This window comes from Delphinus delphis, chromosome 7, assembly GCF_949987515.2.
Source record: "Delphinus delphis chromosome 7, mDelDel1.2, whole genome shotgun sequence".
NCBI lineage: Eukaryota > Metazoa > Chordata > Mammalia > Artiodactyla > Delphinidae > Delphinus > Delphinus delphis.
The window spans coordinates 56,879,722-56,905,811 of NC_082689.1; the positions used below are offsets into that span (position 1 = coordinate 56,879,722).

Genomic DNA, 26,090 nt, shown 5'->3' on the forward strand with positions numbered 1-26,090 from the left:
GAGCGGAGGCGAGAAGGGCCGCGAGAGCCGAGAGGCCACGCAGCTGGCCGGCCACGCAGCTGGCCGGCCCCACGGAACCCCGAGGACCGGCCCGGCCCCGGCGCTGTCCTCTGACTCGGCCCGCCTGCCCCATCCCCCGGCGCCTCCGCGCCCCGGTGGGCTACCCGAGCTTTCGGCTCTCCGTGGAACCACACCCCAATCTCTGAGGGTCGGGCCGCTGGGAGCTTTCAGCCCGAGACAGTCCCTCGCCAGCAGTTCGCTATCCGCGAAAGCATCCCCCGGGTTCCCAGCGGAAGAACTAAACCAACTAAACCGAGGATTCCCTCCCCACACGCCCTGATAGTAGAGGGCAAAGAGGAAGGAAGAGAGAAAAGAATGTTTTCTAGGAAAGGAGGAAACTCTCGCCCTCAGACTCCAGAAGTTTTAGAAAACTGACTGGGCCAAGCAGGAGAGAGAGAGATGCAAAGGTGTCATTTGGTTCTTCTGCACAGAAAAATGTTTTCCTTTTATGGATTTTGTAAAAGCACTGGTTTCTGACAAGTGCAAGGCACAAAAGGTTGTGGAATTTATTAATACATATTAAGAAGAATCAGGGTGATCAATAAAATTCTCATCTACATTCTTGGGCTACTTGGTAATTTTCTGGCTTCTGAAGGTTTTTAAAGAGTTATACCCGCTGTTGCCACACACGGGAAGATATTTTATTAACAAATCAATTGAGACTTTGTAAAGGATAAGATTAATAGTTAAGATTTAGCATAATGGCGTTTGCTTTATGAATTATTGAAAATTATACTATTGATTTTTCCCCTTCGCTGCTAACCAAGAAGGTCAATTTTTGTTTTAACACAAATTGTCAAATATTAAAAGCATACTTTTGTCAGAAGTTGAGTTTTATAGTTTTGGACAATTCCTAAAAGTATTTGACATGATTCGATTCTGCTTGGGTAAGGGAAGGGAGGGAAAAAGGAGGTGGGGAAACCTCAGTCCTCTGTTTCCTTTGGTGAGGGAAAGTTCTATAAAGAGGGTTTAGTCTGGGGTTGTGGTCAACCTCATTAAAAGAACAACCACCAGCACCACCATGGAAACTCAGAGTTTTATGAGAAACTTCCTCCCTTGTTCTCTGGTTGCAGGCGGTGAGCGGTCCTTCGGAAGCCGTGGCCTCCGGGCAGCAGCAGGGAGCTTTAACCTTGATTTCCAAAGGCTTGCCCTAGACGAGGGACCCCGGCTAGGGCGCTGGAGCCGATCCGGCTTCCCGGATCCCCTTTCCTGCATCTGGGAGAGGAAAAGGGCCCTGGAAACTCTGATCGTAAACCAGTTCTCTGTCCAGGAAGGCATCCGTGTTTTCTTCTCCCCACACTAGTCCTGTCATGGGCTGGCCTTGGATTTCAGGCCCAGAGACTGAACTTGTGGGCAAATTGGGTTTCTGCCTCAGCAGAACTTTTTTTTTTTTTTTGGAACCTGATGCTCAGCCTACTGGGGGACATAATAGCCCGCTCGCTCCTTCACAAAGACCTTTCCCAACAAACTCTTTGTCCACCCCTCCCCAAAAGGAATCTCCCCTGGCCTGGTGGAAATAGTCGTTGGACATTATTATCGGCCTTGGGACAGCTTCGGCTGTCCCCTCACAGTGCCCTCGCCCAAACAATAACCCCTTTTAAAAAACTCCGCAGTGGCAGTGAGACAGACCTTTTAAACCTTTACGCAGCTGTTCAAATACAACATCATTGTCAGGTTAAAAGCCTGGCGCCTCTAACTGCTCTGGCTGCGGGATGCCGCGGATGAAGCGGAGGTTTAAACATTACCTTCGGCAGGGGTGAGTGTTTTTAAAGCCTGGGGGTGGGGGAGTGAGGAAGGCAGGGAAAAAAACCAACTTTTGACTCTAGTCTGCTAAGGTCCTGTTCAAAGCTAACAGCCACTGACTAGCACCCTGAAATTTGCTTTCTCTCAAGGCGGAGATCATGATCTCAGCCACAGCTAAGCATGCCCAGGGCTGGACAAAGTGCCCGCTGCACACGCTCGTGGCAGGCGCCCTGACGCCAGCCTGGCGCCCCAGCACTGTCCTCCCTTTGCTTGTTGGCCAAGGGAGCTGCTGGGAACTCCGTTGTCCAATTCTCTCTATCACACAAGAGAGGCAAGAGTGTTCAATCTAATCGAGAATTTTATGCCCATCAAATGCCCTTTCATAATCTTTATTTATACATGAGTAAAACATCAAGCTAAAACCCAGCGATTCCTCACCGAACGGGTAGGTCTGCCATGAGCCAGGACAGGCAGGATCTGCCTTCCGAATGTGGGGGGACTTTGTTTCAGCTCCCTGTGCCTTCAAGCTCAAAAGTCACTCCCACATTGGATTTGGTTTTAAATAGGTCTTCTTCACCCACAGGGGAAAAATGTGTATCAGATATAATTTTGGATCTATTATTACAAAATTCTCTTTTATTCTTTTTCAAATTTCTGTCTTCAGACCAGCTCCTTGAGGCCAGAGACTGCCAATATTTCAGAGAGATTTTATTATAAAAATCAAGCAAAACAGAAATAATACAAGATAATGATCTGAGCCTGGGAGGATGGAAAGTTTGCCTAAGACTCTAAGGCTAAGATAAAGCAAATGGAATGAAAAAGCAAGGCTTTCAAGGCCAGGCTTTATTTTGCTTACAAGTATTTAATACAGCTACGTAGCTGCTGTTTTCGATCATCTTTAGATCAGTTAGAGCAGTTACCATTAATAATAAATCAATATTGCGCAATAAAGGAGATGAATATCCACAATTGTACCAAGACATCCTTCGCCCTGGCACAGTTCTTTCCAGAGAAAAATTAAAAGGGTCGCTTTAGCAAGAAATTAGCATTTGTAATTCAAGAAATGGCTTGCATCTTTGCTCTCCTGTCACCGGGAAGAAGGCAGCGGCCCTGGGCCTGAGTGGACCTGGGTCTAGGTTCACCCTGAATTTGGGCCCTGAGTGGCCTCTCAGGGCTGTGCCACTTTTGGGGGGCAGAGTGGATGGGTACAAATTTTAAAAGCTGCTTCCTCAGAGCACCCTTCCAGAGTGCACCGTGCATCTCCCAGCCAATGTGAAAAGAAATCAAGGGGGCAACTGGGGAGGCTAGAGAAGCCACCACCAATGCAAAGAGGGGTCTAAGGAGACATGCAAAAGGACCAGCAGTCTAGGGACCTCTTCCCTTTGCAGACACAAAAGACTACTCCCAATTTCCCTCCACTTCAGGATCTAAGACCTCAGCGACTCAAGACATGTGGCTATGCTCTATGAGCCCCACACGCTGCGAATGATCAAGAAGGGTCAGGTCTGCAGACCCCAGAAGTCCTGATCCAATTCCCTGGCCTTTTTCAGGCTCAATTTGGGCGCTGCTGAGAGGAAAGGAACTGCAGACTGCTAAGCATCCGTGGTCTGGGGGAGGCTGCCAGCCAAAGCCAAAGGTCCCTGAAAGGCCACAAGCACCCCCACTGGAGCTGCCTAAAGAGGAACGCAACGACATTTGGGGAGGGGGCTCTCACCCCACTTGGACTGAGGCCCGGGTTAGGCTCCCGGAAATGTCGATTCACAATAGCTAAGCTGGACCCACGGTCAGACAGGCAGGAGCCAGGGTATGCGTGGGGAACATCAATGCCTCTGGCTGGCGCCTCCCATAGGGTGGGGAGACTCATGGCCCCCAGCCTCCACTGAAGCAGATGCCAACTCCCAGGGGTGGACCCAGAGTCTTTGGTCCAGGGCCTGGAGGGAGGGGGCAGAGACAGCGGGGCTGAGGAGGTCCTCACTAATTCCGAGGTTGCATGTACTTACAATGAACTTCGGGAAAGAAGGAACTGCCACCCTTCATGTTGGAACTTCCCTTTTGGACGGCGGATGGTGGCACAGACCCTCCGCAATGTCAGGGGCTTTTCAGGGTGGGAGTGGGGTCGAGGAGGGCACGCAGTGAGAAAACTGCTTCCAAGAGCTTGTGCCAAAATCAAATTCGGCGCTCAAGGCCAGCAGACGGCTTGGAAGGCTGGCCAGGGTTCTGTCAAAAGCAAAGCCCGTTTGCTTCAAATGCATTCCCCATTCCACGACGCCTTGAAGTTTAAACGTTTCCCGGACTGCCTGACTTTCCCCGCAGCCACATTAGCCCAGTCTGGCCCGGGAGCCCCAACTCAGTCCTGCCTGCGCCTCCCGGTGCTACCGGTAGCCCCAAGCGCCAGGCACGACCGGGGGTAGGGGGATTCCTCGCGCAGAATGACCCGCTAGGTCCCCACGCGTCTCATTTTTCTGAGACCACATTCAGCTAAGTTGCCGGCGCCCTGATCTGTCTTAAACAAAAGCCTTTTAATCACCCCAGGCGGTCGGAGAGCGTGCAAGGAGGACGCGGTTTTGGGCAGGGGTGGTTCTACCTTCCTATGGCTCTCCACACTCAAACCACCAAGAAAATTGATTTCCGTAATTTAATTAACTCGCAGTGGCATGACCTATTTTGAAATGCACATATTTGTCTTTTAAAACCCTCTCCTCGACACCACCAGGTTATACCGAGGTATTCTTTGCAACAACTTTAAGAAGACAACGATTAGGTTATCTCTTGTTTCAGGCATCTGCTCCCGTTCCTCTGGCTTTATACAACTTCCCAACCTCACGGCTGCTTAGAATAAACAAACACCAAACACCTCCGCGATTTCTAACCGCTATTAGAATCCAGTATTGGAAAGATACGGTACCGCTGCCTCTCCGACAAATGCGGCTTCTGGAACGTGAGCACGCCCCCGTGTGGCTCTCCAAGGCCAGGCAAACGCGAAATTGTATCTCTAGGTTCGGCTCTCCTACGGTGGTGGACATACAAGCTTGCTACATTTAGACGCAGTTAGAGAGAGAGGAGAGAGGAGAGAGAGAGAGAGAGAGGTGGAGAGAGAAAGAAATAAACCAGTTTTAATCTCCTGGAACGATCACATTACTAGGGCACTGACACTGTAACGGATGCCTAGAATTCCAAACAAAGGAATCCCCCTCAGAACGAAGTTATTCCACTGTAGGGTTTGTTTCTATTGCATCTTTAACCAAAGGTTGAGGAACATTTTTGGAAACAGTATAAATGTATTTTCTTTTGTTCCATATCATAAGAAGTGCAATAATTTAATAGGGTGACAAATTTTTTCAAATATAACGAAGTAAGTCTGTAATACCTTCCTTTTTCAAATACCTGCTTTTAAAACCTCGGTTCTTCATTAGAGCTAAAGGACTGCTATCTATGACTCCCCCCACAAAAAAACCCAAAACAATCTCAGCATTTCTTAGCTGTATTAAAAGCATGCTGGTAGACATTTTAATATAACCAGTATTTTTAAAAGCAGTCAATTGCTATAGAATTACACAAACGTTTGAAGGGAAATTAAGGTTATTGATCCTGAAATCAGGAATTGGCTTAGATTTATGGTGAGCCCCCGATATGATTCTGTGTGGTCATAAACGTGTGTGTGGGTCTGGATGTATGTGAGCATGTGTGCATGACAGTGGGTGGCAGTTGAATATCACAGAAGAACCTTAAGGCACCTAATTATTCAGAAAGGTTAAAGGTGATGACCTTGACATTTTGGAAGTTCAAAGGCATACACTTATGCACTTATGTTTTTCCTTCCCCCCAAAAGCTTTGATAATCAAAAAAATTTTGCATTTGGAAATGCATGCCCCCTTGGAAGATGCATGGGGTGCTGTGCCTCTCATGGATTATTTTTTGACTTTGGGCTTACGAGAGGTTACACGTCATAAGATTCACTTTATTCTTTTCAGAGAAAGAGAAGCTCTTCTCACTCTTCCAGTTTATTGCACATTTGCGGAAATCTCCTTTGGGCCCACCAGAAGGTGTATAATATAACCCAATTAAGCTGTTTAGAACTTTGGCTTTTATGGTGTTGTCTAGACAGTTCAAGGTTTTGTAAACAGCCTGGCCTGGCCCTGCAACATAAAGTGCAGTGCGGCCCCTACCACATTCTTTACCTTGAAGCAGTAAATGTGGTGAGAAGTGGATCTGCAGCCCTGGGCCCTATTTCCAGGGATGAGGGGTTACCTTCTCTGCTCCAGGCCCGTGTGACACTAACAAGGACCCAGGCCCTCTCCACCCACTGATACCTTCCCTTTAGCAAACTTTTTTTTCCCCAATGACAGGTTCTAGTTTTAATTTCTTCTTTTAAGGGACGCTTCCTCCTTGACAGCTTGTTAAGAGTGAATTTGGATCTCCTAAGCAGTTTTTTTTTTTTTAAAGTTTCTTTTGTTTTTTCAGGAATTCCAAGTTTACTACATTGGGGGTGGGGTGGGCAAGGAGATTTGTTTCTTAGGTTCCTGCTGCCCCAACCTCATGGCCTGAAGAAGGCAGCACCAGTGTGGCTGGCTCACGTCTTCAATTCAGAGATTCATCCCTAAAGTGATTTTTAATGCCAGTGCAGCCTAGAAAGAATGGGAGGGAACGACTCCTTATTTTAGCGGGATTAAAAAGCATTTCACTTGATTTTCAGTTGCTTGGAAGGGAAGGTTCTGGCCACTAAAATATCCTAATCAGACACTAAACTTCTTCAAAGAGGAAAATTCATACAGTGTATTGAAGCTGTAACCTCCATTTTACTAGAAACCATTTATTCACACAAAAGACAGTGACCCATGCCTTGATACGACAGACCAAAGGTACATTCCCCAGAGTTTAAATAATCTGCATTCACCAAGGGGAAGGGATTCGGTCCCTTAAACTCAGAGCAAAAACAAGCGCCTTCCAGCCCCTCGGCCTAACTCTCTACAGATCCCACAGCGTGCCCACGGGAGCTCAGAGAGAGGGAGGGAGAACAACAGCACACTGGCGGCAAAATTGTAAAGGGACGTTTGCATTTACCATTTTCCCCTTATTAGGATCCGTTCGGCCAAGTCCCCGACCTCGTCCGCAGGCTGCAGTGGTCGCTGGGAGGTCCCGAGTTGACCGTGGGAAGGAATCGTGGAGTTCCACAGAGAAGAGGCGTCATTAAACCCAAGGACATTGGGCCTGCCCAGGGCAGGCTGGTGGGGAGGAGAGTGGGTGAGTGGGGCTCAGGGGAGAGGGGTGCTTCCTGGAGCTCTCAAAATAAGGGGTTTCCAGTGAAATACTGCAGACGGTCTCTGTTCAGTTTCTTTTCTTTCATTCTGCGATTCTGGAACCAGATTTTGACTTGCCGGTCAGTGAGGTTGAGCATCCGAGAAAGTTGGAGTCTTTTCTCTTTGTTTATGTACACGTTAAAGAAAAACTCCCGTTCCAGTTCGCGGATCTGATACTTGGTGTAGGGACAGCGCTTTTTTCGGGATCGCTGGGGGGCCACTGCAAGGCAAAAAGACCGAGAGGTGAGAGAGGCCTTTGCCTGCCCACCCCCCGGCCGCCCGCCCGGGCCCGCGCGAGGGCCAGGCCTCGGCCCGTTGGGGACGTCCCCTGCTGCCGCTGAAAGGCCCTGCCTGCGTCGTGGGGGATGATATATGGGCGGCCACAGTAGAGAGTGCGGGCGTGGACGTGTGTTCACGCCCAGCCACACACACGTGCACACACACACACACACACACACACACACACAAACGGCCTGGCATCGAGGTGGGGAAGCAGAGGGCGAGGCAGGCTCTGAGCTGGACTCGGAAGGGAGAGAAACACGAGCGCGCCGGGCAGCCAGCGGCTTGGATAAAGTCCAGTTCAAGCATCAAACTCTCCCCAACCCCCCACCCCACCCCTTTAAAAGCAGGAGGCTCGAGTGTCCACACTCACAAATTGGCTTAAAATCTCTCCTCCCTTCCTCCCTCCCTCCATGGTCTCTAGGACCAATCCCCCTCACCGCACGCACAAAACTGGGGGAAAGCTCTCTGCAGCGATTAATGTCCTCATCGAAGTCTACCTTAAGCCCACCTAAATTGGTTTCCTATCGTAAACACGCTTTACAACGGCCCGGGAAATCTTATAGGATGTATAAACCCCTTCGAACGCTTATAAAGTAGCACATAAAACTGCGCAAGCAGAGGAAGGCCCCCTCCGCCCCCCCCCCCCGCGCCCGCGGCCCCCGAACCCAGCCGCCCACCCCGCGTCCGGTGCCTACCTGCGCCGCCGCTCTTCTCAGCCCCCGCCTCCCCTGGGGGCACCTCGCCGTCGCCGCCCTCTGCCGCCCCCTTGGGCTCCGAGCCGTGGTTCGTCTTGGCGCAGGGACTTCCCCCACCGCCACTGGCCGCCGTCTTGGGGTTGCTCTTGTCGGCGGCGCCCTCGGGCTGCGGCGGCGCGGGCGGCGGAGGGGGCTGCGGTCCGGCGAACGGGGGCCCGGGTGCAGCCTCGTAGAACTGGTCGAAGCCCTGCGGCAGGATGCCGTTGCGGCCCACGGCGCTGTAGAAATTGGAAGCGGCGCCCGCGGGGCCGTGCGGCGGCCCGGGCGCGGCGCACACCGTCTCCGGCGCCTTGAAGAGCACATCCGGACGGCGGCCCGCGGGCGGGAGCAGCTCGCGCTGCATGGCCGCCTCCTCGGCCGCCGCCGCCGCTGCCGCCGCTGCCGCCGCCGCTGCAGCGTAGTAGGGAGCGTAGCTACCGGCGCCGCCGCCGCCGCCCCCGCCGGGACCGCCGCCGCCGCCGCCGCCGCCCCCTGCACCGCCTCCGCCGCCGCCGCGGTATGGCCACTTGGCACGCTCCAGGCCGTAGTCGCGGAAGGCCACTTCGCGCACGGGCTGGACGTGCGGCGCCAGGTTGGAAGAGTAGGGGAAAGTCATCTGGCAGGACGACGGTTGTGACAGGAACGACGGCTTGCTGGCGAAGTCCGACGGGGCCACATAGTAGGCGCAGCCGGGCAGGTACATGCTGGCTGCGCTCGGGCCGCACTCGTCAAAGTCGTTCATGGCTCCGCGGCGTGCGCGCCGGCGAGCCCCGGGCCGCTCCCCGCGCCGCCAACCTGAGCCATCGATTGCACAAGAGGCTTGGGCCAGGATCAACTAAGCAAAAATCCCCACCGGGAGCTGACGTGCTATTCATCTTGATTGATTCTGGTGGTAATTATGTCACGTGACGCCATGGAGAGAAATGTCCTTATATCTATATCAGTGCTCGCCAACACACTCCGGGACAGTTCCTGGCGCCAAGACGCGCGCGCGCTGGGGGCGGATCGGCCTCCCTCTACAGCCAGCTCTCCCCGGGCGCCCCCTGATCAGGCTGTGCCTCAGGCAGGTCACCTGTGCGCCGCCGTCGGCTGCCACTGCTGGGTGCATCTGCCACCGCCCGGCTGGGCCGCCCGCCCGCGCCCGCCCGCGCCTTTAAGTACGCGGACCGAGGCCGGCTGGGAGGAGGAGGGAGGGGGAGGAAGGCGGAGGAAGGGGGAAGGGAAAGAAGCGGAGAGCTGAGGGGGGAGCCCCAGCTGCGGGCACAGGGGACTAGGTGTGAGGGTGTGAGTTTCCCTCCCCCCACACCCCGTCCTGCAGGCGCTCCCTCCCCCGCAACGCCGCCACCCTTTTCAGTTTGCCCGCCGGGAGCTTGTTGCTTCTTGTTCAAGGGGCGTAATTGCGCCTCTCTCGGGGCGCCAGGAGCCCTGATTTACATATTTCTCTACCCAGCGCTTACGCTGCGGAGTAACGGCTTTCTCCATGGACGACCGGGAGCGAGAATGCCAGCCTCAAAAAACTCACGCCAAAACCCTACCAGGAGCTCACCCGGCCCAGGGCCTCGGTGCCCACTCGGCCTTGTCGCCCTCTCTCCTTTCTGTCTCTCTTTCTCCTTCCTTGTGTCCCTTCATTCTTCTCACTTCTTTCTCTCCTGTCCTCTCTTCTCTCACTTCCCCGTTTCCTTTTTTCTTCTTCCTTCCTCTTATTACTCCCCTCCTTTCCTGTCTCAGTCTGTCCCCTGATCCTCTCCTCCTTTCCCCTAGCTATGTGTCACCGCCTCTATCTCTCTCCCTGTCACCTCTCTGCCTTTCTCCCCCAGTGCTAAAGCAAGAAGGAACTTCAGCCAGCGAAGATACCCCGTGGCCCTCTAGAAGCTGGGGGGTCTGGTGAACAAAAGGATCTGGAGTCCTACTCTCAGGGTGCCTGGCTTCCCGCTTTCCCGAAAGCGGAGACAAAACGCCGGTGCCTCCGCCCTCCTCACCCTCTCTGCCTTATGGCCTGGACTGGGACCAACTAGCCTCACATCCAGCCCCTTCTCGACGTCGGAGCCCCGCCAAGGCCTACACATCCGTGCCGTGCCTTTCCAAGGCTCCTGCGGCACCCTCGGGCCTGCAGGGTCACTGTGGGCCCCCCGGAGGTCCGTTGGCTCTGGGGGGTGGGGGGCGGGCTCTCAGAAGCTCTTGGCTCCTTCTTCAAGCCCCTCTTCTCCACTCGGCTCTGCGGGCCCCCCATCCACTCGCCCCCGAGGCCTCAGTCTCCTCGGCAGTGGCTGCGTCCCTCTTTTTTAGCCTGGGGGGATCCAAGCGAGGCCTGGGCTCCCGCCTTGGGAAAGCCAGCATTTTCCAAAGGTAAAAATCAGTGTCTCAGAAAGAAGCTCCCCAAACCCAAATCCCAGAACCGTGGGCAGGAAGTTGCCCCTCTCCCCAGGATTCCTCTGCCAGGCAATCCCAGCACTGGTCCTGGGCCTCAGCCCTACGCCCAGGACAGGCAGTGCAGGTTGTGAAGACGGTTTCCACCCTGGCCCCAGCCGCTGCAGTGCCGGTGCCGTGAGCTCTGCCCACCATGCCGACAGACAGAAAAAAGGCGGGTGATCAGAGCTCATATCTATTTTCTGGCCAATGTTTCCCCCCTTCCTCTTTTTTCTCCTCCCTCCGCATTCTCCCTCCCACTCTCTCTTCTCCGCCCCCCTCCCATCTCAGCTTCTCTCAGAACACTGTGCAAACAGGTCGGTGGGACTGGAGGGCAAGAAGCCCCCCCCCCCCAGAACTGCCCACCCTGTGTGCACCTTCCACGCAGCTGGCACTCTCGCCCTGATTCCAGCTCGCCCCCTTCTCCTTAGCCCAGCCCGCCGGCACACTTATCTGCCTGCCCATCTCCATCCGCGGCCCAAGCCTCTCTCCCTTTCGGGCTCGTAGTCGACGCCCCTGGATCTGTCTCCTAAAATGGCTCCCCGGACACTAAACACAAGCCAAGAGGCTGCTCAGGACCCAGGGCAGGGACCGCAGGGGCCACCGGCTGGGTCTTTATGTGTCTGCAAGTGCGCAAGATTCTGGTACTTTCTCTCTGCACGGGTGGGGCGCAGGCAGCCCGCTGCCCCCAAAGTGGAGCCTGCTGACCGCTAAAGAGGGAAGTGGGGGAGGACGAACCATTCAAGTTCAACGACATGGCGACGGCGCTCGGGCTGGAACCGTGCTTTGGCGGGGGAGGGTGCGCCATCTGCAGCGGCGCGCGGGTGCAGAGGGAAAGGGGCGGCTGGCCCCTCTCTGCGCGTTAGCACGGGCCCCCACCCCCACCCCCAAGCCAAGGCTTTCGTTCTGGGCCCAGTCCGCTTCGCCCTTTGGCCCCAGCTTTTTCCTCCCTCCTTTCCCCGAAAACCGCAGCTTCCCGACCCGCGCGTCCCGCTCGAGAACCTACCGTGAAGATCCCAGAGCTGTGGCCTTGTCTTTGCCTGCGCGGCCCCACTCGAAGCGCAGGGAGCGCACCGGACCCTCCGGGCACAGCCAGCAGCTCCGCGAGCGGTAGCTTTCCGCGCAGCGCCCGGACACGATGCGGTAATTTCGAGCCACCCAAGATAAGACACTAACTTGACCTTAACTTTGTCAGGGCGCCCGTGGTATCTGGAGAACGTGAACAGACACTGTCTGGCAGCTCTCGTAAAAGCTGACTGGGGAAGGGATTCTGAGTCATTTCATTTATTGCCACTACAGTTCTGCAAGAAAGCTTTTCCTCCCTGCCAAACTTTAATTATTTATGCTCTTTTAGGAAACGAAAGAAGAGGAGAAACGCGGAGAAAGCACCCAGAGCCAGTCCCTTCCCTGCAGAGCCTTCGGAATGGGCTCCTTAAGTCAAGTGACTGAAGAACAAAAATGTGGGGAGATTACCTTTGTCCAAGGACGGTCGGACAGGCACCGAGCCCCCCCCTCCCCACTAACGGGGGGTGGATGCAGCTGGGAGAGGCGGGATGAAGGGGCACACCCTCCCTCCACCTCCACACACATGAATATTTACAACGGTTCTGGATTTCTCCTCCGCCCGCCCGCCTCCCGGAAGCCTCCCCAGCCCGCCTCCCGAGGGGAGAGCCCCCAGGCCTTAAAAGCGTCTCCTGGTCGGCCCTCTGAGCTCGCAGCCGATTGAATGCCAGACCAAGCCGTTTTTTCTCATTTAAAAACCTTTTCCTTGGTCAAGAGGCCTGCCTGGACTGCAGCATTTCGGAGGACGCATTTGTCTTTGTGCGAGGGAATGTTAAACACTTCGATTTCAGCATTTGTCTCGGGTATTTATTTCTTTCAAATTTCATGGTGGTTCCAAATCTCTGCCAGGACTTTGGTTAGGAAGGGAGAGAGGACACCACCACCTTTGTATTCGTATGGATCAGTAGAAAGGATGGATTCGAAAAACACTGCTGAAGCTCCAATTAACAGACAAGATTTTACACTTAGAATAATTTCAATCTCTTTGGGGAGTGGTCTCCATGAATATCTCCTCCCACCCTACATCCCAGGCTACAGAAAAAAGAACACAATGATTTGATGGTATATATTGCAAAAAAATGGTCTCCCTGTGTTGTCTTAGGCCTGGGTCTAAGTCTGGTTCCCTGGCCCTTTACCCAGCCCTCCAGACCTGAGGTCTGAGTGTGGCCTCTGCCTTTGTTCAGCTATCTTGAAGGGGGCAAACCTTCTGGGACTCAGAGAAACTCAGTTCTGGTACCATCACCTCCCTGAGCCCCACCAGGCGGGGAAACATTTCTAATGATAGGGCCTCCCTCGGCAGCGTCTTGTTTCCTTTATTCCTGTTTTTGTTGTTGTTGTTGTTGTTGTTTGTTTGTTTTAGGAGCTGTTTAAAATATATTTCATCAAATTAGCTTCAGGGAAGGGGAGTTGGAACCACTGAACGCTCGGAATTAGAGACTTAACGGTTTTGCTAATTCTCCCACTTACTAAAAGCTAGCAATTCTTTAGTTTCCATCACTGAGCTAGCTGGGAGCTGGGATCTGCAAGAGCTCGGTGAATACCAAGCAGGCCCTGGCTTTCCTGGCCTGAGATAGAGGCTCTGAAAGCCTAGGGGGTGCAGAGGCCACGTTTCCCAAGGGAGTCTGCTGGGTTTCAGGCAGAGGTGCCAGTGTGGAGGATTTCCACAGGGCGTTGCCTGCCCACAAGAAGGCTGACCCAGAAACATGGCAGGGAGAGATGTTTTGTATTGAAACCCGAGGAACATATCTTGGCAGCCCCCTGAACAGCAAGCTTCAAAGTTTGAGAATTTAGGCAAAATGTGGAAGCTCCAGCCAGCAACAAGCCGAGGGTTCGCTTAGTGTGTGAGACACGCTGAAATCTGCTCACGGTTCCCCCACCTTGGATGTTTTATACACATTTTGTTTATAGGCTTTTATACACCATTTCCTCACTGACTTGGAAGCCATTTTCTCCTTTAATGAACAGTCAGCACCCATAGTGAAGCTGCAACCAGGAAAGAAAAGTGAATTTGGTGGCCTGAAAAACATTAGAAGGGAATCTGAAACGTTTTGAAAAATCGACATCAGTCCCACGACAGCATGACTGGGACTTGGATATTTATTTCCACTCAAAACATTTCTGTATGTCTGATATATACACGCTATTGTTTTTGACAAAATCAAAACAAAACAAAACATGCACGAAAACTATTAGATAGCAGAGAAAATGCAATTCATCTAAACGCCAACTGAGGTCAGTTGGGATGAGGCTTAGGACTCCCCGTGAGGTGCCTGGTCCTCCACCGAAAATAAATCATCATCATACTTTGGTAAGGAATCTTCAACTCTTTGGCTGTTGGGCATCTTGCTAGGAGTTGGGGCGGGGTGCTACTTCTCTGAAGGAGACAGAAAAGGGGCAGAGATGGTAGAAGGAGCTTGGGGGGCCCTTGCGTTCCCTGAAGCTAAGGCAGGACACTCCAGCATACCCAGGACATCTCTATCTGGCATTCAGCAACCTCAGTCTCCACAAAGGAAGCCAGGCAGGGCCCAGGGTCTCTAAGGCTCTGCTGGAGCCGGTCAGACATGGCCTCAGAAGGAGCACAGTGGCAGGGCCCCTGGTGGGGCCGGTGGGCGGTGGAGAGAGTGATGAGAGGGGAACTTCTGCTTCTCTCTACTCAGTCTAGAGCAGAGAAGGGGCTGAGGATCTGAAGGGCCTCCTTCCTAGCCCTCCTGACTGTTGACTGGTGGGGGAGATGAGACTTCACCTCTCCCTGTGGTGGTCCATTACCGTAATTCAAGAAAGACAGACAAGTCGACACCTTTGCCTACCTCGACAGGAAAGCCATATTTACAGTCGGAAGGTAGGACACCCCCCTTCCTGGCTCACTCCCTTATCCTCCCCCCGGATATTTCCCCCTCCTCCTAGTGCAGCCCAGCCTCAAAGCCAACTAGCAGCTCTCCTCACCAGAGCTCAGCTCTGGGGGTCCAGTTGCAGAGTGAAGGGCTCTGCATTGGGCATGTGTGAGGAGGTGGAAGAAGGAGGGGGATTTTACCAGTCTGTTCTGGAAGCTGCAGTTTGCTGTGGAGCCCCAGCCTCCCTCATCCCATCCACGGGAAGGACGTATCCAATCCATTCAGCCCAGCCAGCCGGAGGGGTCAGTCCAGCCGGACTCTGAGGTGTCTCTGGAGTTTGGCCACCATGCCCTTACTCCCTTTTCCTCCTGAAGTCTGAAGGTCTAGGATGGCTCCTGTCCTCCCAAAACAGCCAGGGCATACAGGAGGGGGACGGCGCCCTTTCCCTCCTCCAAAGTCGAGATTCTGGCTTTGCCACAAGGGACTTTGGCTGCAAAGAGACAAAACTGTGCCCTCAGCCCTTTCTAATCTGCCCGGGAGTTCTACCTAAATTCAGTTCCACTCTGAGCTCTAGTTAGGTCCCTGCTAGATGCAGAAAGGGCTGGGGAGGGGTGGGGGGAAAGAAGACTAATCAGGTGGAAGCAGAAATCCAAGTACAAGGACACTAGAGTGAGCCCTGGGTATAATAATGCCCCCACTAAGAGTTAGGGCAGATGACTCCAGACCCCCATTCTGGAAGCCTCAAGGCCAAGGTTGTGCTGCAGCTTCTGCAGGCTTCTCTGAGAAAGGGGAAAGGGTGGATGCTCAACCGGCCAGGTCTCCAAACGTATCTCCTGCAGGCTTCTGGAGCTGCTGTCTGAGCGGGAGGGTACCTGGAACCAGCGGAGAAGGAGCAGAAGGAAAAGCCCTATCCCCTCACTTCCTTCACGCCAGGCCTCGGTGAAAAAAGGCAGGCCCAGCCCGGCCCGGCCAGGGCCACCCCGGGAGCTAGTATAGCGCCAGCGCCTGCTCGCGCAGCACCACGCGCTTCTTCTTCATACGCCGGTTCTGGAACCAGATTTTGACTTGCTGGTCGCTGAGGTTCAGCCTATTGGACAATTCCTTGCGCTTCTGCCGATTGATGAATTCGTTGAGAAGGAATTCGTTCTCCAGCTCCGCAATCTGCTGCTTAGTGTAGGGTTTCCGCTTCTTGCGGGCCCTCCCCGGGGCCGCCCCCCACGGCAGGCCTGCAACACAGCCCCAACCCAAATCAGCCCGGCCCGCTCCCGGTTGCCTGCCCGCCCCTGGCGGCTCCCTCCCTCTACACACTCTCCCCTGCACCCCACCTCCCACCCCGGCCCGGGGAGCGTTGCTCGCGGAGCGTGGCCACCCTTTACCGTCGGGCAGCGAAGGTTGCAGGCAGGAGGCGACGCCCGCCGCCTGCACTGTCATGTTCAAGTTGAGCGGGCCCTTGGTCTCGTCCTTGAAGCCGGAGGAGCAGGTTGTCCCCTCGAGAAGGGCCGAAGAGCCCGGCGCGACGCGGCCCACACCCGCGTAGTCGTACTTGACCGCTTTGAGAGCAGCGGCCGCGGGGGCCAGGCTAGACTCCGGGATGAAGGGAGGCCGCGCACGACCACGCTCCTCCGGCCCGGCGGCCGCGTCGGGAGTATAAAACTTGGCCTGTTCTTCGGATCCGTCCTTGGCGCCCAGGGGCTGCAGGCCAAGAGGCCCAGAGCCAGCCAGGTAGGGCTGGGAAAAGCTGCCGAAGGTGGTGGCACCGGCAGGCTGCGCTGGGGCGCAGGAGGCGGGCGTGGTGGCCCAGGGCAGCGCGCCGCGCGGGTATGAGATGGAGGGAAGGGCGGCCAACTGGCCGCCATTCGGCCGCAGGTTGGAAAAGTAGAAGGAGTCGGGCGACTGTAGATTCAGAAGCGAGCCCACATAGCCCGCTCTGTAGAGACTGCGCTCACACATCTCCAACAAAGGGCTTGGGCTGCGCTTGCAGCAGTATTTAGTTACAACCGGGAATAAGAGGACAGGCTCAGACGATTGGACGAAACTTTGCCTGCAGGTTCTTCAAAGCCGGTCATTTCAGCACCGCCTACATCCCCCGACCCGTTTCTCCCCTCCCCCCCATTCAGGGTATTATGATAACACCCGCAATATTCGATGGCGAATGACTAGGCTGCCAAGCAGAGCTAAGGCATGTTGAGCAAAGGTGAAGCCTCTTCGAGTTTCCAGGCTGAGTTCCGCAGCTGGGGGCATTGGGCATCGGGTGCATTTGCCTCAAGGTCCCTTGGGGTCCTTCTTGGTCTTCACTGGCTTTGCACTCCCATTTTCCGCTGGCTGCATGGGCCAGGCTTGCTTCTACCAGCTTTAACTCGCAGCTGAGGCCTTTTCCAGTACGGTGCACTTCTTGGCTTGTCCAGAGAGCCCTTGGTCTGGTGGGGCCATTAACTCTGTCGCTAGGCCTGAGCAAAGCTACTCCTACCCCGTCCCTTCCCACCTCATCCCTCTGGACTGGACTCTGCACACATGATCTAGCAGCGAAGACCCAGCGCTGCCTGAGCCCTAGGTCCCCGGCCGCAGGCATAGTTTGCTGATAGAAGAGGAATGCATCACAAATTCTGCCTAAGTTTGGCGCCCAGGAAGGAGGATTCACATCACTTCTGATGTGCTTCTCCATGGTCCAGCCCTCTGCTCCTAAGAAAGTCACCATCCAGGTCCATGGAGAATGCTGGCCTGGGGACCCAGACAGCTTGATTGGCCAGTCGTGGCCAAAGGCTACATTCTTTTAATCGCCAGCAGTCACCTTGGAGACTGCAGCCCTTCAAACCGGAACTCCAAGGTGTTAATCCACTCCGTGGCGTGCAGGACGAGCTCCCCTGATCTGATGTGGAAGAACAGAAAAGCCAGAGCCACCGGCCGGGAACAGCGGGGCACACCGAGGCAGCGGACTAGCAGCGTTCCTCTGCTCAGCGCCTCCAGGGGCGCACGGGCCGCTGGCGGGTTCGGAGGTCTGGCGAACAGGGTGGCGGGCGGCAGCGCTCCCTCGCTGGGAGCAATGTGGCAGTCCCCGCCACGGCTCCTCCCGGAGGGTTAAGGATCCTCCTTTCCTGCCTCCAGTCCCAAGACCCCTAGCTACCCCGTGACTGGCGCCCGCCCCAGCCTGCAGCCTGCCTCGCGGTCCCCGAGCCAAGCTGGAATTGGTTAGACCGCCAGCTCCGGCACGGAGACCACACAGGCGCCGCCGGAGGGCAAGGCTGACCAGCGCGCTGAGACTTTATTGTGTGCGTTATGGCGACCAACTGGGCGGCTCTGGGGAACGCAGTCGGCCTCTTCTTCTTGCTCTAGGGCGGGGGTAGGGGGTGCGGGTGGGGGTAGGGGTAGGGGTTGGGCAAGTCTGGGCTCCTCAGGGCTCTGTTGGAGTTTCCTTAGGAGCTCAGAAACAGAGACGTATTCCATTCCCTGTCCTTTCATGGGGGGCGGGAGGGGCGCGGGGTGTAGGCGCAAGCTGCAACCTCAGTTCCTAGGGACTTAGGGAATCTAGGCTCTCATTTTGGGAAACTCGCCCTGTTTTCGAGGAGTTACAGCCTCCCTAGGTCTGAAACTCCAGCTCCAACGGGTCCCTGCAGTCTTCTCTCTTCCTACCTCAGTACTATACAACGATTCTCCGGTATTGCCAGGTCCAGGTGTGTCTTCTTCGGACGTTTTGGCAGCCGCATAGCTGCGGTTTGCCCTATGGGACTAGAGATGTAAAGGAATTAAAAGAGAAATAGAAAAGACTAGAACAACTAGACTCCCTTTCTCTGGCTCAGATGATGCCCAGCCGCCCCACCTCATCGCCTGGGTTTATAATTTCCGAGGTCCAGCAGACAAAGTTGTACCGTGGAGCTGGCAGCTGGGGACGGGGACAGGGAGGGAGGGAGGGAGGGAGAGAGGGAGAGAGAGAGAGAGAGAGGGAGGGAGAGAAGGAGGGAGGGAGAGAAGGAGAGAAGGAGGGAGGGAGGAGAGAAGGAGGGAGGGAGGGAGAGAAGGAGGGAGGGAAGGAGAGAGGGAGGGAGGGAGGGAGGGAGGGAGGGAGGGGAGAGAGAGAAGGAGGGAGGGAGGGAGAGAGAGAAGGAGGGAGGGAGAGAAGGAGGGAGGGAGGGAGGGAGGGAGGGAGAGAAGGAGGGAGGGAGGGAGGGAGGGAGGGAGAGAAGGAGGGAGGGAGAGAAGGAGGGAGGGAGAGAAGGAGGGAGGGAGAGAAGGAGGGAGGGAGGGAGGGAGGGAGAGAAGGAGGGAGGGAGGGAGGGAGGGAGGGAGGGAGAGAGGGAGGGAGGGAGGGAGGGAGGGAGGGAGGGAGGGAGAGAAGGAGGGAGGGAGGAGGAGGGAGAGAAGGAGGGAGGAGGAAGGAGGGAGGGAGGAGGAGGGAGGGAGGAGGAGGGAGGGGGGAGGGAGGAGGAGGGAGGGAGGGAGGGAGGAGGAGGGAGGAGGAGGGAGGAGGAGGGAGGAGGAGGGAGGGAGGAGGAGGAGGGAGGGAGGGAGGGAGGGAGGAGGAGGGAGGGAGGGAGGGAGGAGGAGGGAGGGAGGGAGGGAGGAGGAGGGAGGGAGGGAGGGAGGAGGAGGGAGGGAGGGAGGGAGGGAGGGAGGAGGAAGGAGGGAGGGAGGGAGGAGGAGGGAGGGAGGGAGGAGGAGGAGGGAGGGAGGGAGGGAGGGAGGAGGAGGAGGGAGGGAGGGAGGGAGGAGGAGGGAGGGAGGAGGAGGGAGGGAGGGAGGGAGGAGGAGGGAGGGAGGGAGGGAGGGAGGAGGAGGGAGGGAGGGAGGGAGGAGGAGGGAGGGAGGGAGGGAGGAGGAGGGAGGGAGGGAGGAGGAGGGAGGAGGAGGGAGGGAGGGAGGAGGAGGGAGGGAGGAGGAGGGAGGAGGAGGGAGGAGGAGGAGGGAGGGAGGGAGGAGGAGGGAGGGAGGAGGAGGGAGGCTTTGCTGGTGAGCTGGAGAATGGGAAAAGAGGATTTGGTTGCGGAGCTAAACGGCGAGCTCTGCCAATGCCGCTGACTGCCCAGGAGATGGCGAGCGAGCTCCACGCCTGGTGAGGCGCCGCCGCATGGTCAAGATCAACAGTGAAGGGCGGCGCAGCCGGCCTGGGGTCGCCAGCTCGTGCGGTCAAGGCCCGCTGTCAGGCGCGGCCGAGCGTCTCGGAAAGCCGGAGATCGTAGCTGCAAAGCTGGCCGGGACAGCGGAGTCAGATGGACCCAGCGGGCTGCCAGAGACTGGAAAGCGTCGCGGCCGCCCCTTTGTGTGGCAGTACGTCTCGGATCCGAAGCCTCCTTCGCCTCTCGAATCACGCGTAGACGCACCGGCCTTGATCCTCCACCGGCGGCGCTCGTAACCTTCCAGGTTTTGGAGGCGCTCTTCCTGCGGCCTTTCAGTCTCCACCCGAAGCAAAGGCCTCTCCCTGAAGCTCCCTTCGCCTCGCGGGCCTCCCTATCAGCTCTCCGACCACCGACCGGCTCCGCTCCTCCCTCCTCAATTCAGAATATAAAAGGAATGCATATACATAACAAAGTCTTCATCTGTTATTGATTTAGCCGTCAATTCAAATTCCACTGGAGAGCGTTTGAGCGCAGTTTTAATCTTCAGCAAACCTCCCGTTTCTCTTAGGCGGGGAAAACTGACCGGCAGACTACAGATGAAAGGAAAACCTCGAGGCAATCCTCCCTATCCACGTCAGGAAACCTGAGAAATGGACCTGGGAAATAGGATGCGGCCCTGGAGTCTGGAATTTACAAAAAAGAAGGCGGGGGTGGGGGTGGGGGGAACGATGGAGAAGAAGGGGAAACAGGCCCGTTTCAAATGAAAACACGTCTTGTGAGAAAAAGAGAGAAAATGTCAGTATCTCTTCCCGAAGTGGAAGGTCGGGACGGTGTGGCCCCATTTTCAGGGGTTATTTCTTCTTGAAAGATTGAATCGTGGTCACTTTTCTTTTTCTGCCTCTCTGTCTCTCTATCGGCCTGTCTCAATTAAAACGAAGTTGCCTGCTCGAAGTCGGTTGCAAGATACGAAAGAAATCAAGCCGAGGAGGAGAAAACGAAAGTAGCTCCGAACCTTGGGTCTCTGAGCCTTCTCCGGCAGATCCATAGGGGAATCCAACCGCCAGAAGAGTTTACATATCGTGTGGGGTTTTACACAACTGTATTTAACTCACATACCAAAAGTTAGCAGCCATTGAATTCATCGCGCCCGGGCGCTAACAACGACGAGGCATCCAGCTCCTCAGCGGCCATTTCCCTGAGTGGCAAAAAGCCCTCAGAAAGCAAGTAGTGCCTAAAAATTGCGTCTAGAGGTTTAGGGTGTATAATTATGGTTTCAGTCTTCAACTGCTGTGTGCAGGCCGCCGGGAGAAGGCGATAAGCAATAAGCCTGAAATGTTTCTTTTTCAGAAGTAGAATTTAATTGGGAATTTTTTTTTGAGCTGGTCTGGTAAAAAATATAATTTTAGACACCACAAATTATATGCTAATTTAAAGTTATCACTATTTATCTTAAAGGCACAGGAAAAGGAGAGGGAAGGGGTGATGGAAGTGGAGAGCCTGGAGGTTTTACAGACCAGAACTGGTGTTGAGTTTCCTTCATCTATAGGGAATCCCATAGCATTCAGGATCACAAGATTTTATAATAAATAAGACCAGTTTCTAGAGGCAACACAAGCTTGGAAAAAGAAAACAAATGTATAAAGACTCAGAAGAAACAAGAGAGTTCTGTTTATTTGCATCTCCCTAGGAGTAAAAAAGTGATTTTTAAATGCCTGAAGCACTGCCCATGTATCTCAGCTCACAGACATTGCATCTACAAAAATAATCTCTCAGTTGTATAAATATGCAGCACTTTAGAAGTAGTTATTTATCATCACTTTCAGAAACATATTTTTTTTCTTCCTGGACTTCAGAGCTCCACATGTGTTAGATGTCTTAAAGCTCCACGAGAGCCCAATACATTTGTTCAGACAGTCAAGTTCTTCGCTGGGTTCTGGATAAAAGTTCCCACCCATGGCCACACTGATTCAAGCCTCTTTCAGGGAACTGAGGAGATGGTCTCAATTCTAGCCCCACAGACTGGAGGCCAAGGAGAGGGGATGAATTTATACCATCCGTGGGTCACTCTGCCAATTGCAGCCATTTAAATATCTGCATCTAGAGAAATGAAGGCATCATGAGGACACATTATTTCCAAATTAAAGATTATAAAAGCACACATCTACAAGGTGTATTAAACACAAACAATTACAACAGCAAGTGAAAGACCCAAAGTCAGAAAGATTGTCTTCACTCCAATATTGATACAAACCCTATTTAATAAGGTAGCTGCTTTTAAAGCCATCACAGTCCCTCCAGCCTCCTATTTTTAGACTTTCCCAGTGACCCTAGAACACTGCTTGCCCAGAGCTGTTTCCATTTGCCTCAGGGAGACTGCTGAGAGCTAATGATTCAATTACCCAATCACAGGATATGAATGACTGCAAATCATTCAGCCCTAATGGATTATGAAGATAAGAAATGCTGGAAACAGGCATAAAAAGTGATTTAAAAAAATAAAACCCTAAAGTCAAAATGGCACTTCTGAAATTCATCTGGGGGGATTATTTAAAAATACTTCAAGTCCTTTATACTGGCCTGGAGGGAGAAACAGAACACTAAAAAGTCATAAAAAATAAACCTAGACAAGAGCAAAATAAAAAATAAACAAGTAAGGAACAGAACTACGAAATCAGGTTGGGCAGCAAGAGGTTTTAGAGCCAGATAAGGGGAAGAGAGAAAAACAATTCACAAAATTTGCCATTACTGGCAGGGGAATGGGGGAATTAAATACATATTCAAGTCTTTCCAAAGGTCTTTTGGAGGCAAGTGGAAGCATTTAAACTCTCTGTGGCCAGTCTGGCCCACATCAGGAGACAGTATCTTTGAGCTTGGAGACGATTTTCTTGTCTTTCACTCTTCGGTTCTGAAACCAAATGGTCACTTGTCTCTCGGATAGGTTCGTGGCAGCCGAGATCCGCCGCCGCTTGTCCTTGTTAATGAACTTGTTAATGGCATACTCGTTCTCCAGTTCTTTGAGCTGCAGTTTGGTGTAGGGCACCCTCTTCTTCCTCCCCCGACGGTAGACACACATGTCTGGCTGATTTAGAGCCACATCCCCTGGTATAAAAAAACAGCACAGGAAAAATTAGACCGGGATATCTGGAGCACCCAGTTGGGGACTGTGTGTGTAGACTTGGAGGGGGTACAGAGAATGAAGAAAGACAGGCTGTTTACACTTTATTATTATTTACACAGACATATTATTTACATGTTATTAAAGAAAGATTATTTACACTTCAAAGTGAAGGCCAGTATGATGGATCATCATGGTTTCTCAAACCGGCATCTTAACAAGCCTGAGATTTTATGGTGTAGTTGTTGGGGACTCTCATAAGGACAGTTTCTGCAAATGCTGGTTGCAAACACACAAACATACACAGACTTAAAAAGAAATAGCTAGGCTGTTCAAACTTTGACTTTTCGTGTTCCTGCGTTTGGAGCTTGTGAGCTCTTGGAAGCTTTAGTGGTCACTCTGGGTTATTCATGTCCTTGAAAAGTGGGGCTCAACTCCGTGACACCTCTTTGGGGAGGAGGGGCCAAGGCCTGAGCAAAGGGCAGCAAAGACCTTCAACTTTAGGAGAAAAATAGGCCTATGCCCGCACACAGGCAGAAAACGGTTGTGAGAGAGGCAATTTAAATCAAAGGATGAATTTACAGATTTCACACAAACTGGGCCGACTGCTCCACTGAGTTAACCATGGTTGGGGGGAGGAGGATAGGTGCCCAACTCCCAAGCCGGGGCATAGACTCCCGGTCCATTCTTTTCCTTCTTTTCTCTCTTCCTCTCCCTCCCTCCCTGCATCTCTCCCTCTTGTCCTTCCCCTTTTCCCAACGTCCCTACCTGGGAAGGATGATTTCCAAAAGTGGGAGCCCTGTGGCTGGTCCTTGGCGCAGTACACCTGGCTGTTCCACCCGTTGGCCAGCGTCCAGGACTGGTAGCCCTCCATGGAGATGTATGCCTCGTGCCGAGGCTCCCCGGAGCCGAAGGTAGACACCATGTCGATGTAGCCGGGCACATGCTGGTAGGGGCTCGTGTAGCCCTGGTAGAAGGACACCTCCTTGGCTCGCGCGGGCACCTCGTTGGCCGGTACGCTGCTGCTTGCCAGGCCCGACACGTCCATGTACTTCTCCACCGGGAAGCCTCCCAGCGAAGCGTGCGGCGACGACTTGAGAGCATTCTGCTGTAAGCCCACGCCGTGCGACATGCGGCAGCTATAGTAGCCGTTACCGAAGTGGTAGCCGTAGCCCAGGGCTGGGGCGCCCGGGGGCGCTGCAGCGGCCGCGCCGGGCGCCGGGCACTCTTTGGCGGAGGAAGCCTCCGGGCGCGCCGCGACCACAGCCGAAGATGACGACGACGAGGCGGAACCCGCGCGCTCAGTGGTCCCCGGGTACGCGAAGCCAGAGGCCGCCGCCGCCGCCGCCGCCGCTGCCGCCGCCGCCGCTGCCGCTGCCGCGCGTCCGGAGTGTGTCCCGGCGAACACTGGCGCCGAGAGGAAGCCGCGACACTGGCCCGGCGCCGCTGCCGCCACGGAGGAGGAGGAGGAGGAGGCCGGGGCCGCCCCGGCGGCCCCGCCGTCCGCCCGCAGCCCGTCCATGTCCCAGTTCCCGGCGCGGCTCATGGCCCGGCCTGGCCCGGCCCCGGCCCCGGCCCCGTGCACGACCCCATGGCGCGACGCGCCTCCTCCCTCCTCTCCTTTCTCTCTCGTTCTCTCGCTCCCGCCCTCTTCCTCTCGCCCTCTCTCCCTCTGCGAGCCTCCCGCCCGCCCGCCAGCCCGCCCTCCAACAGGTTAGCTCATCGCGGGACGTTTATAAAAACGAAGTTCAGGTTGGGAGGGGGCCTGAGCCGGTCGGGGGGCCGCCTCCCTCCCCGAGAGCTCCCCCTCGGGGCCGTGCCATTGGCTGCGCAGGGCCACGTGGGGGTGGGGGCGCGGGACAGCCTGGCTCCGGGCCCCGGCCCCTTGGACCCACCCACTCCGGCCCCTACTCCTCCCCAGCCCTTGCGCAGCCCACCGCCCCTTCCCGCCTCCCCCGGACCCAGGCGTTTGCGCCGCAGCCACCCCCACGAGCTGATTGCGCGACCGCCCATCCTAGGCCCCGTCTGCGACTGAGGCGGGCGCCGAGGCCTGCGCCTTGTCTCGGCCACGGCAGTTTTTGCCACCTCTCCTTGGCTCCCTGAGCTGCACAGCTAAATGAAGAAGGACAGGGATGATCAGAATGATGTGAAAACAGACTGATTTTTGATCCTGTTGTTTAATTCCTCGGATTAGCTGACCTAGACCCCAAACCCGAGGAAGCTAATTTTCTCTACCTTGCGTATTTCTACGGGGCAAAGGCATTTAACGCGTGTTCTCCCGGGCGATCCTCCGAATTAAGACCAATTGGAGCAGACCCCCCCTCCCCCAATACGCACACACCGTCCACCCGGAAAATGCCCACGAAGCCGCCCTTGGGGCCGGGGACAGAGACTTACAAATAAATCAAGCGGACGAAAAGACCCGTCCTCGGCGCGGCGAACCAGAGGATCTGCCCCAGCGAAAAAAGTCCGAACGCCTGGTCCACGCTATTCGCCTCTACACTCAGGCCAGCCGGGAGTTGCACTCCCGAGCTGGGCTCCCCAGCCCTGGCGCAGCCTCCCCGGGTCCGCAGAAAGACCCTCTGAAGGACGCCGGGAGAAAGCCACTCTGCCGCCCTCCAGGAAATTTCTGCGCCTCGCCCAGCAGCTGAACTGCCTCTTGCATTTTGCAGACACCACCCACCCCCTCCCGTTACTCACACCAATTAATTGAAAACTTCACTTTCCCAGGGACCTTTGTTTCGTTTTCTCTTCCAAGCTGCCAACTGCAGAGAAGTGAGAGGGGCAAATTAAGAGGGTGTTTTTCCCAAGCAAATTTGGGGCTCGTGATGGGAGCAGCCCAGAGCAACAGGGTCTGACTTCGAGGGGGTAGGGTGGGCTCCGGGCAGTCCCGCCAGGGTGTAGGGATCGCAACCCTGAGCCCTCTTCATCCCTTCCATTCCTCAGCCACAGAACCCCAGTCCATCATCCTCCATCTTAGACGTTAGCGGGGAGCCTATGTGAGTTCTGCGGCAACTCTAAGGCTCCACTTTAGCAGCAACATTAGATCTGATGAGCCGACAGTACTGGGGTGGGTGGGAGAGCCCTCAGAGTGAGCCCATTTCGTTCTGTACCAGCAACACCCCAGTCCAGCCCACCTCCAAGAAAATCACTCCCCTGAGCCTGTGATTGATGAAGCCAGCTTGTCACCTAGCCCCACTGTTCCTGGACCAAGACAGGACCTAGATGGGGCAACTAAAAGAGCAAGGGAGGCCCTCTTGGACCTGGCCCGTCATCGCAGGGTGGGCTGCTGGTGTTGAGAGTGTTGACACGCAGAACGCAGTAACCATAAAAGGCTCAAATAAAGGGGAAAGTTATGAGAGGGGTGCTGGAAAGGAAAAGCAGGAGAATTTGTTTGACCTTTTTGAAGTCCTAGACATGTTCATGATCAATCAAAGATGGGAGGGGCCTAAACCTCTGCAGAAAATTGCAGAGAATCGAAGTTTGCTAGTAAGAACAATTTCGTCTACTTG

At 54.9% G+C, this 26,090-nt stretch overlaps 3 protein-coding genes across 3 annotated transcripts; all 3 read right to left on the minus strand.

Annotated features, from left to right (window-relative positions):
• Positions 1 to 7,051: 7,051 nt before the first annotated feature.
• HOXD11 (homeobox D11) lies at positions 7,052 to 8,940 on the minus strand. Its single transcript, XM_060015643.1, has 2 exons — positions 8,078 to 8,940; positions 7,052 to 7,320 (listed from the first exon to the last, which is right to left on the minus strand). Exons 1-2 carry the CDS (start codon positions 8,856 to 8,858, stop codon positions 7,085 to 7,087), a joined length of 1,017 nt encoding a protein of 338 aa, XP_059871626.1. The 5' UTR covers positions 8,859 to 8,940; the 3' UTR covers positions 7,052 to 7,084.
• A 6,462-nt stretch (positions 8,941 to 15,402) lies between these two features.
• On the minus strand, positions 15,403 to 16,365 carry HOXD12 (homeobox D12). Its single transcript, XM_060015645.1, has 2 exons — positions 15,792 to 16,365; positions 15,403 to 15,641 (listed from the first exon to the last, which is right to left on the minus strand). Exons 1-2 carry the CDS (start codon positions 16,363 to 16,365, stop codon positions 15,403 to 15,405), a joined length of 813 nt encoding a protein of 270 aa, XP_059871628.1.
• Positions 16,366 to 22,311: 5,946 nt separating this feature from the next.
• HOXD13 (homeobox D13) lies at positions 22,312 to 24,124 on the minus strand. The gene is made up of 2 exons (XM_060015646.1): positions 23,347 to 24,124; positions 22,312 to 22,562 (listed from the first exon to the last, which is right to left on the minus strand). The coding sequence occupies exons 1-2, from the start codon at positions 24,122 to 24,124 to the stop codon at positions 22,312 to 22,314; spliced, it is 1,029 nt and encodes a 342-aa protein (XP_059871629.1).
• Between the last annotated feature and the right edge of the window lie 1,966 nt (positions 24,125 to 26,090).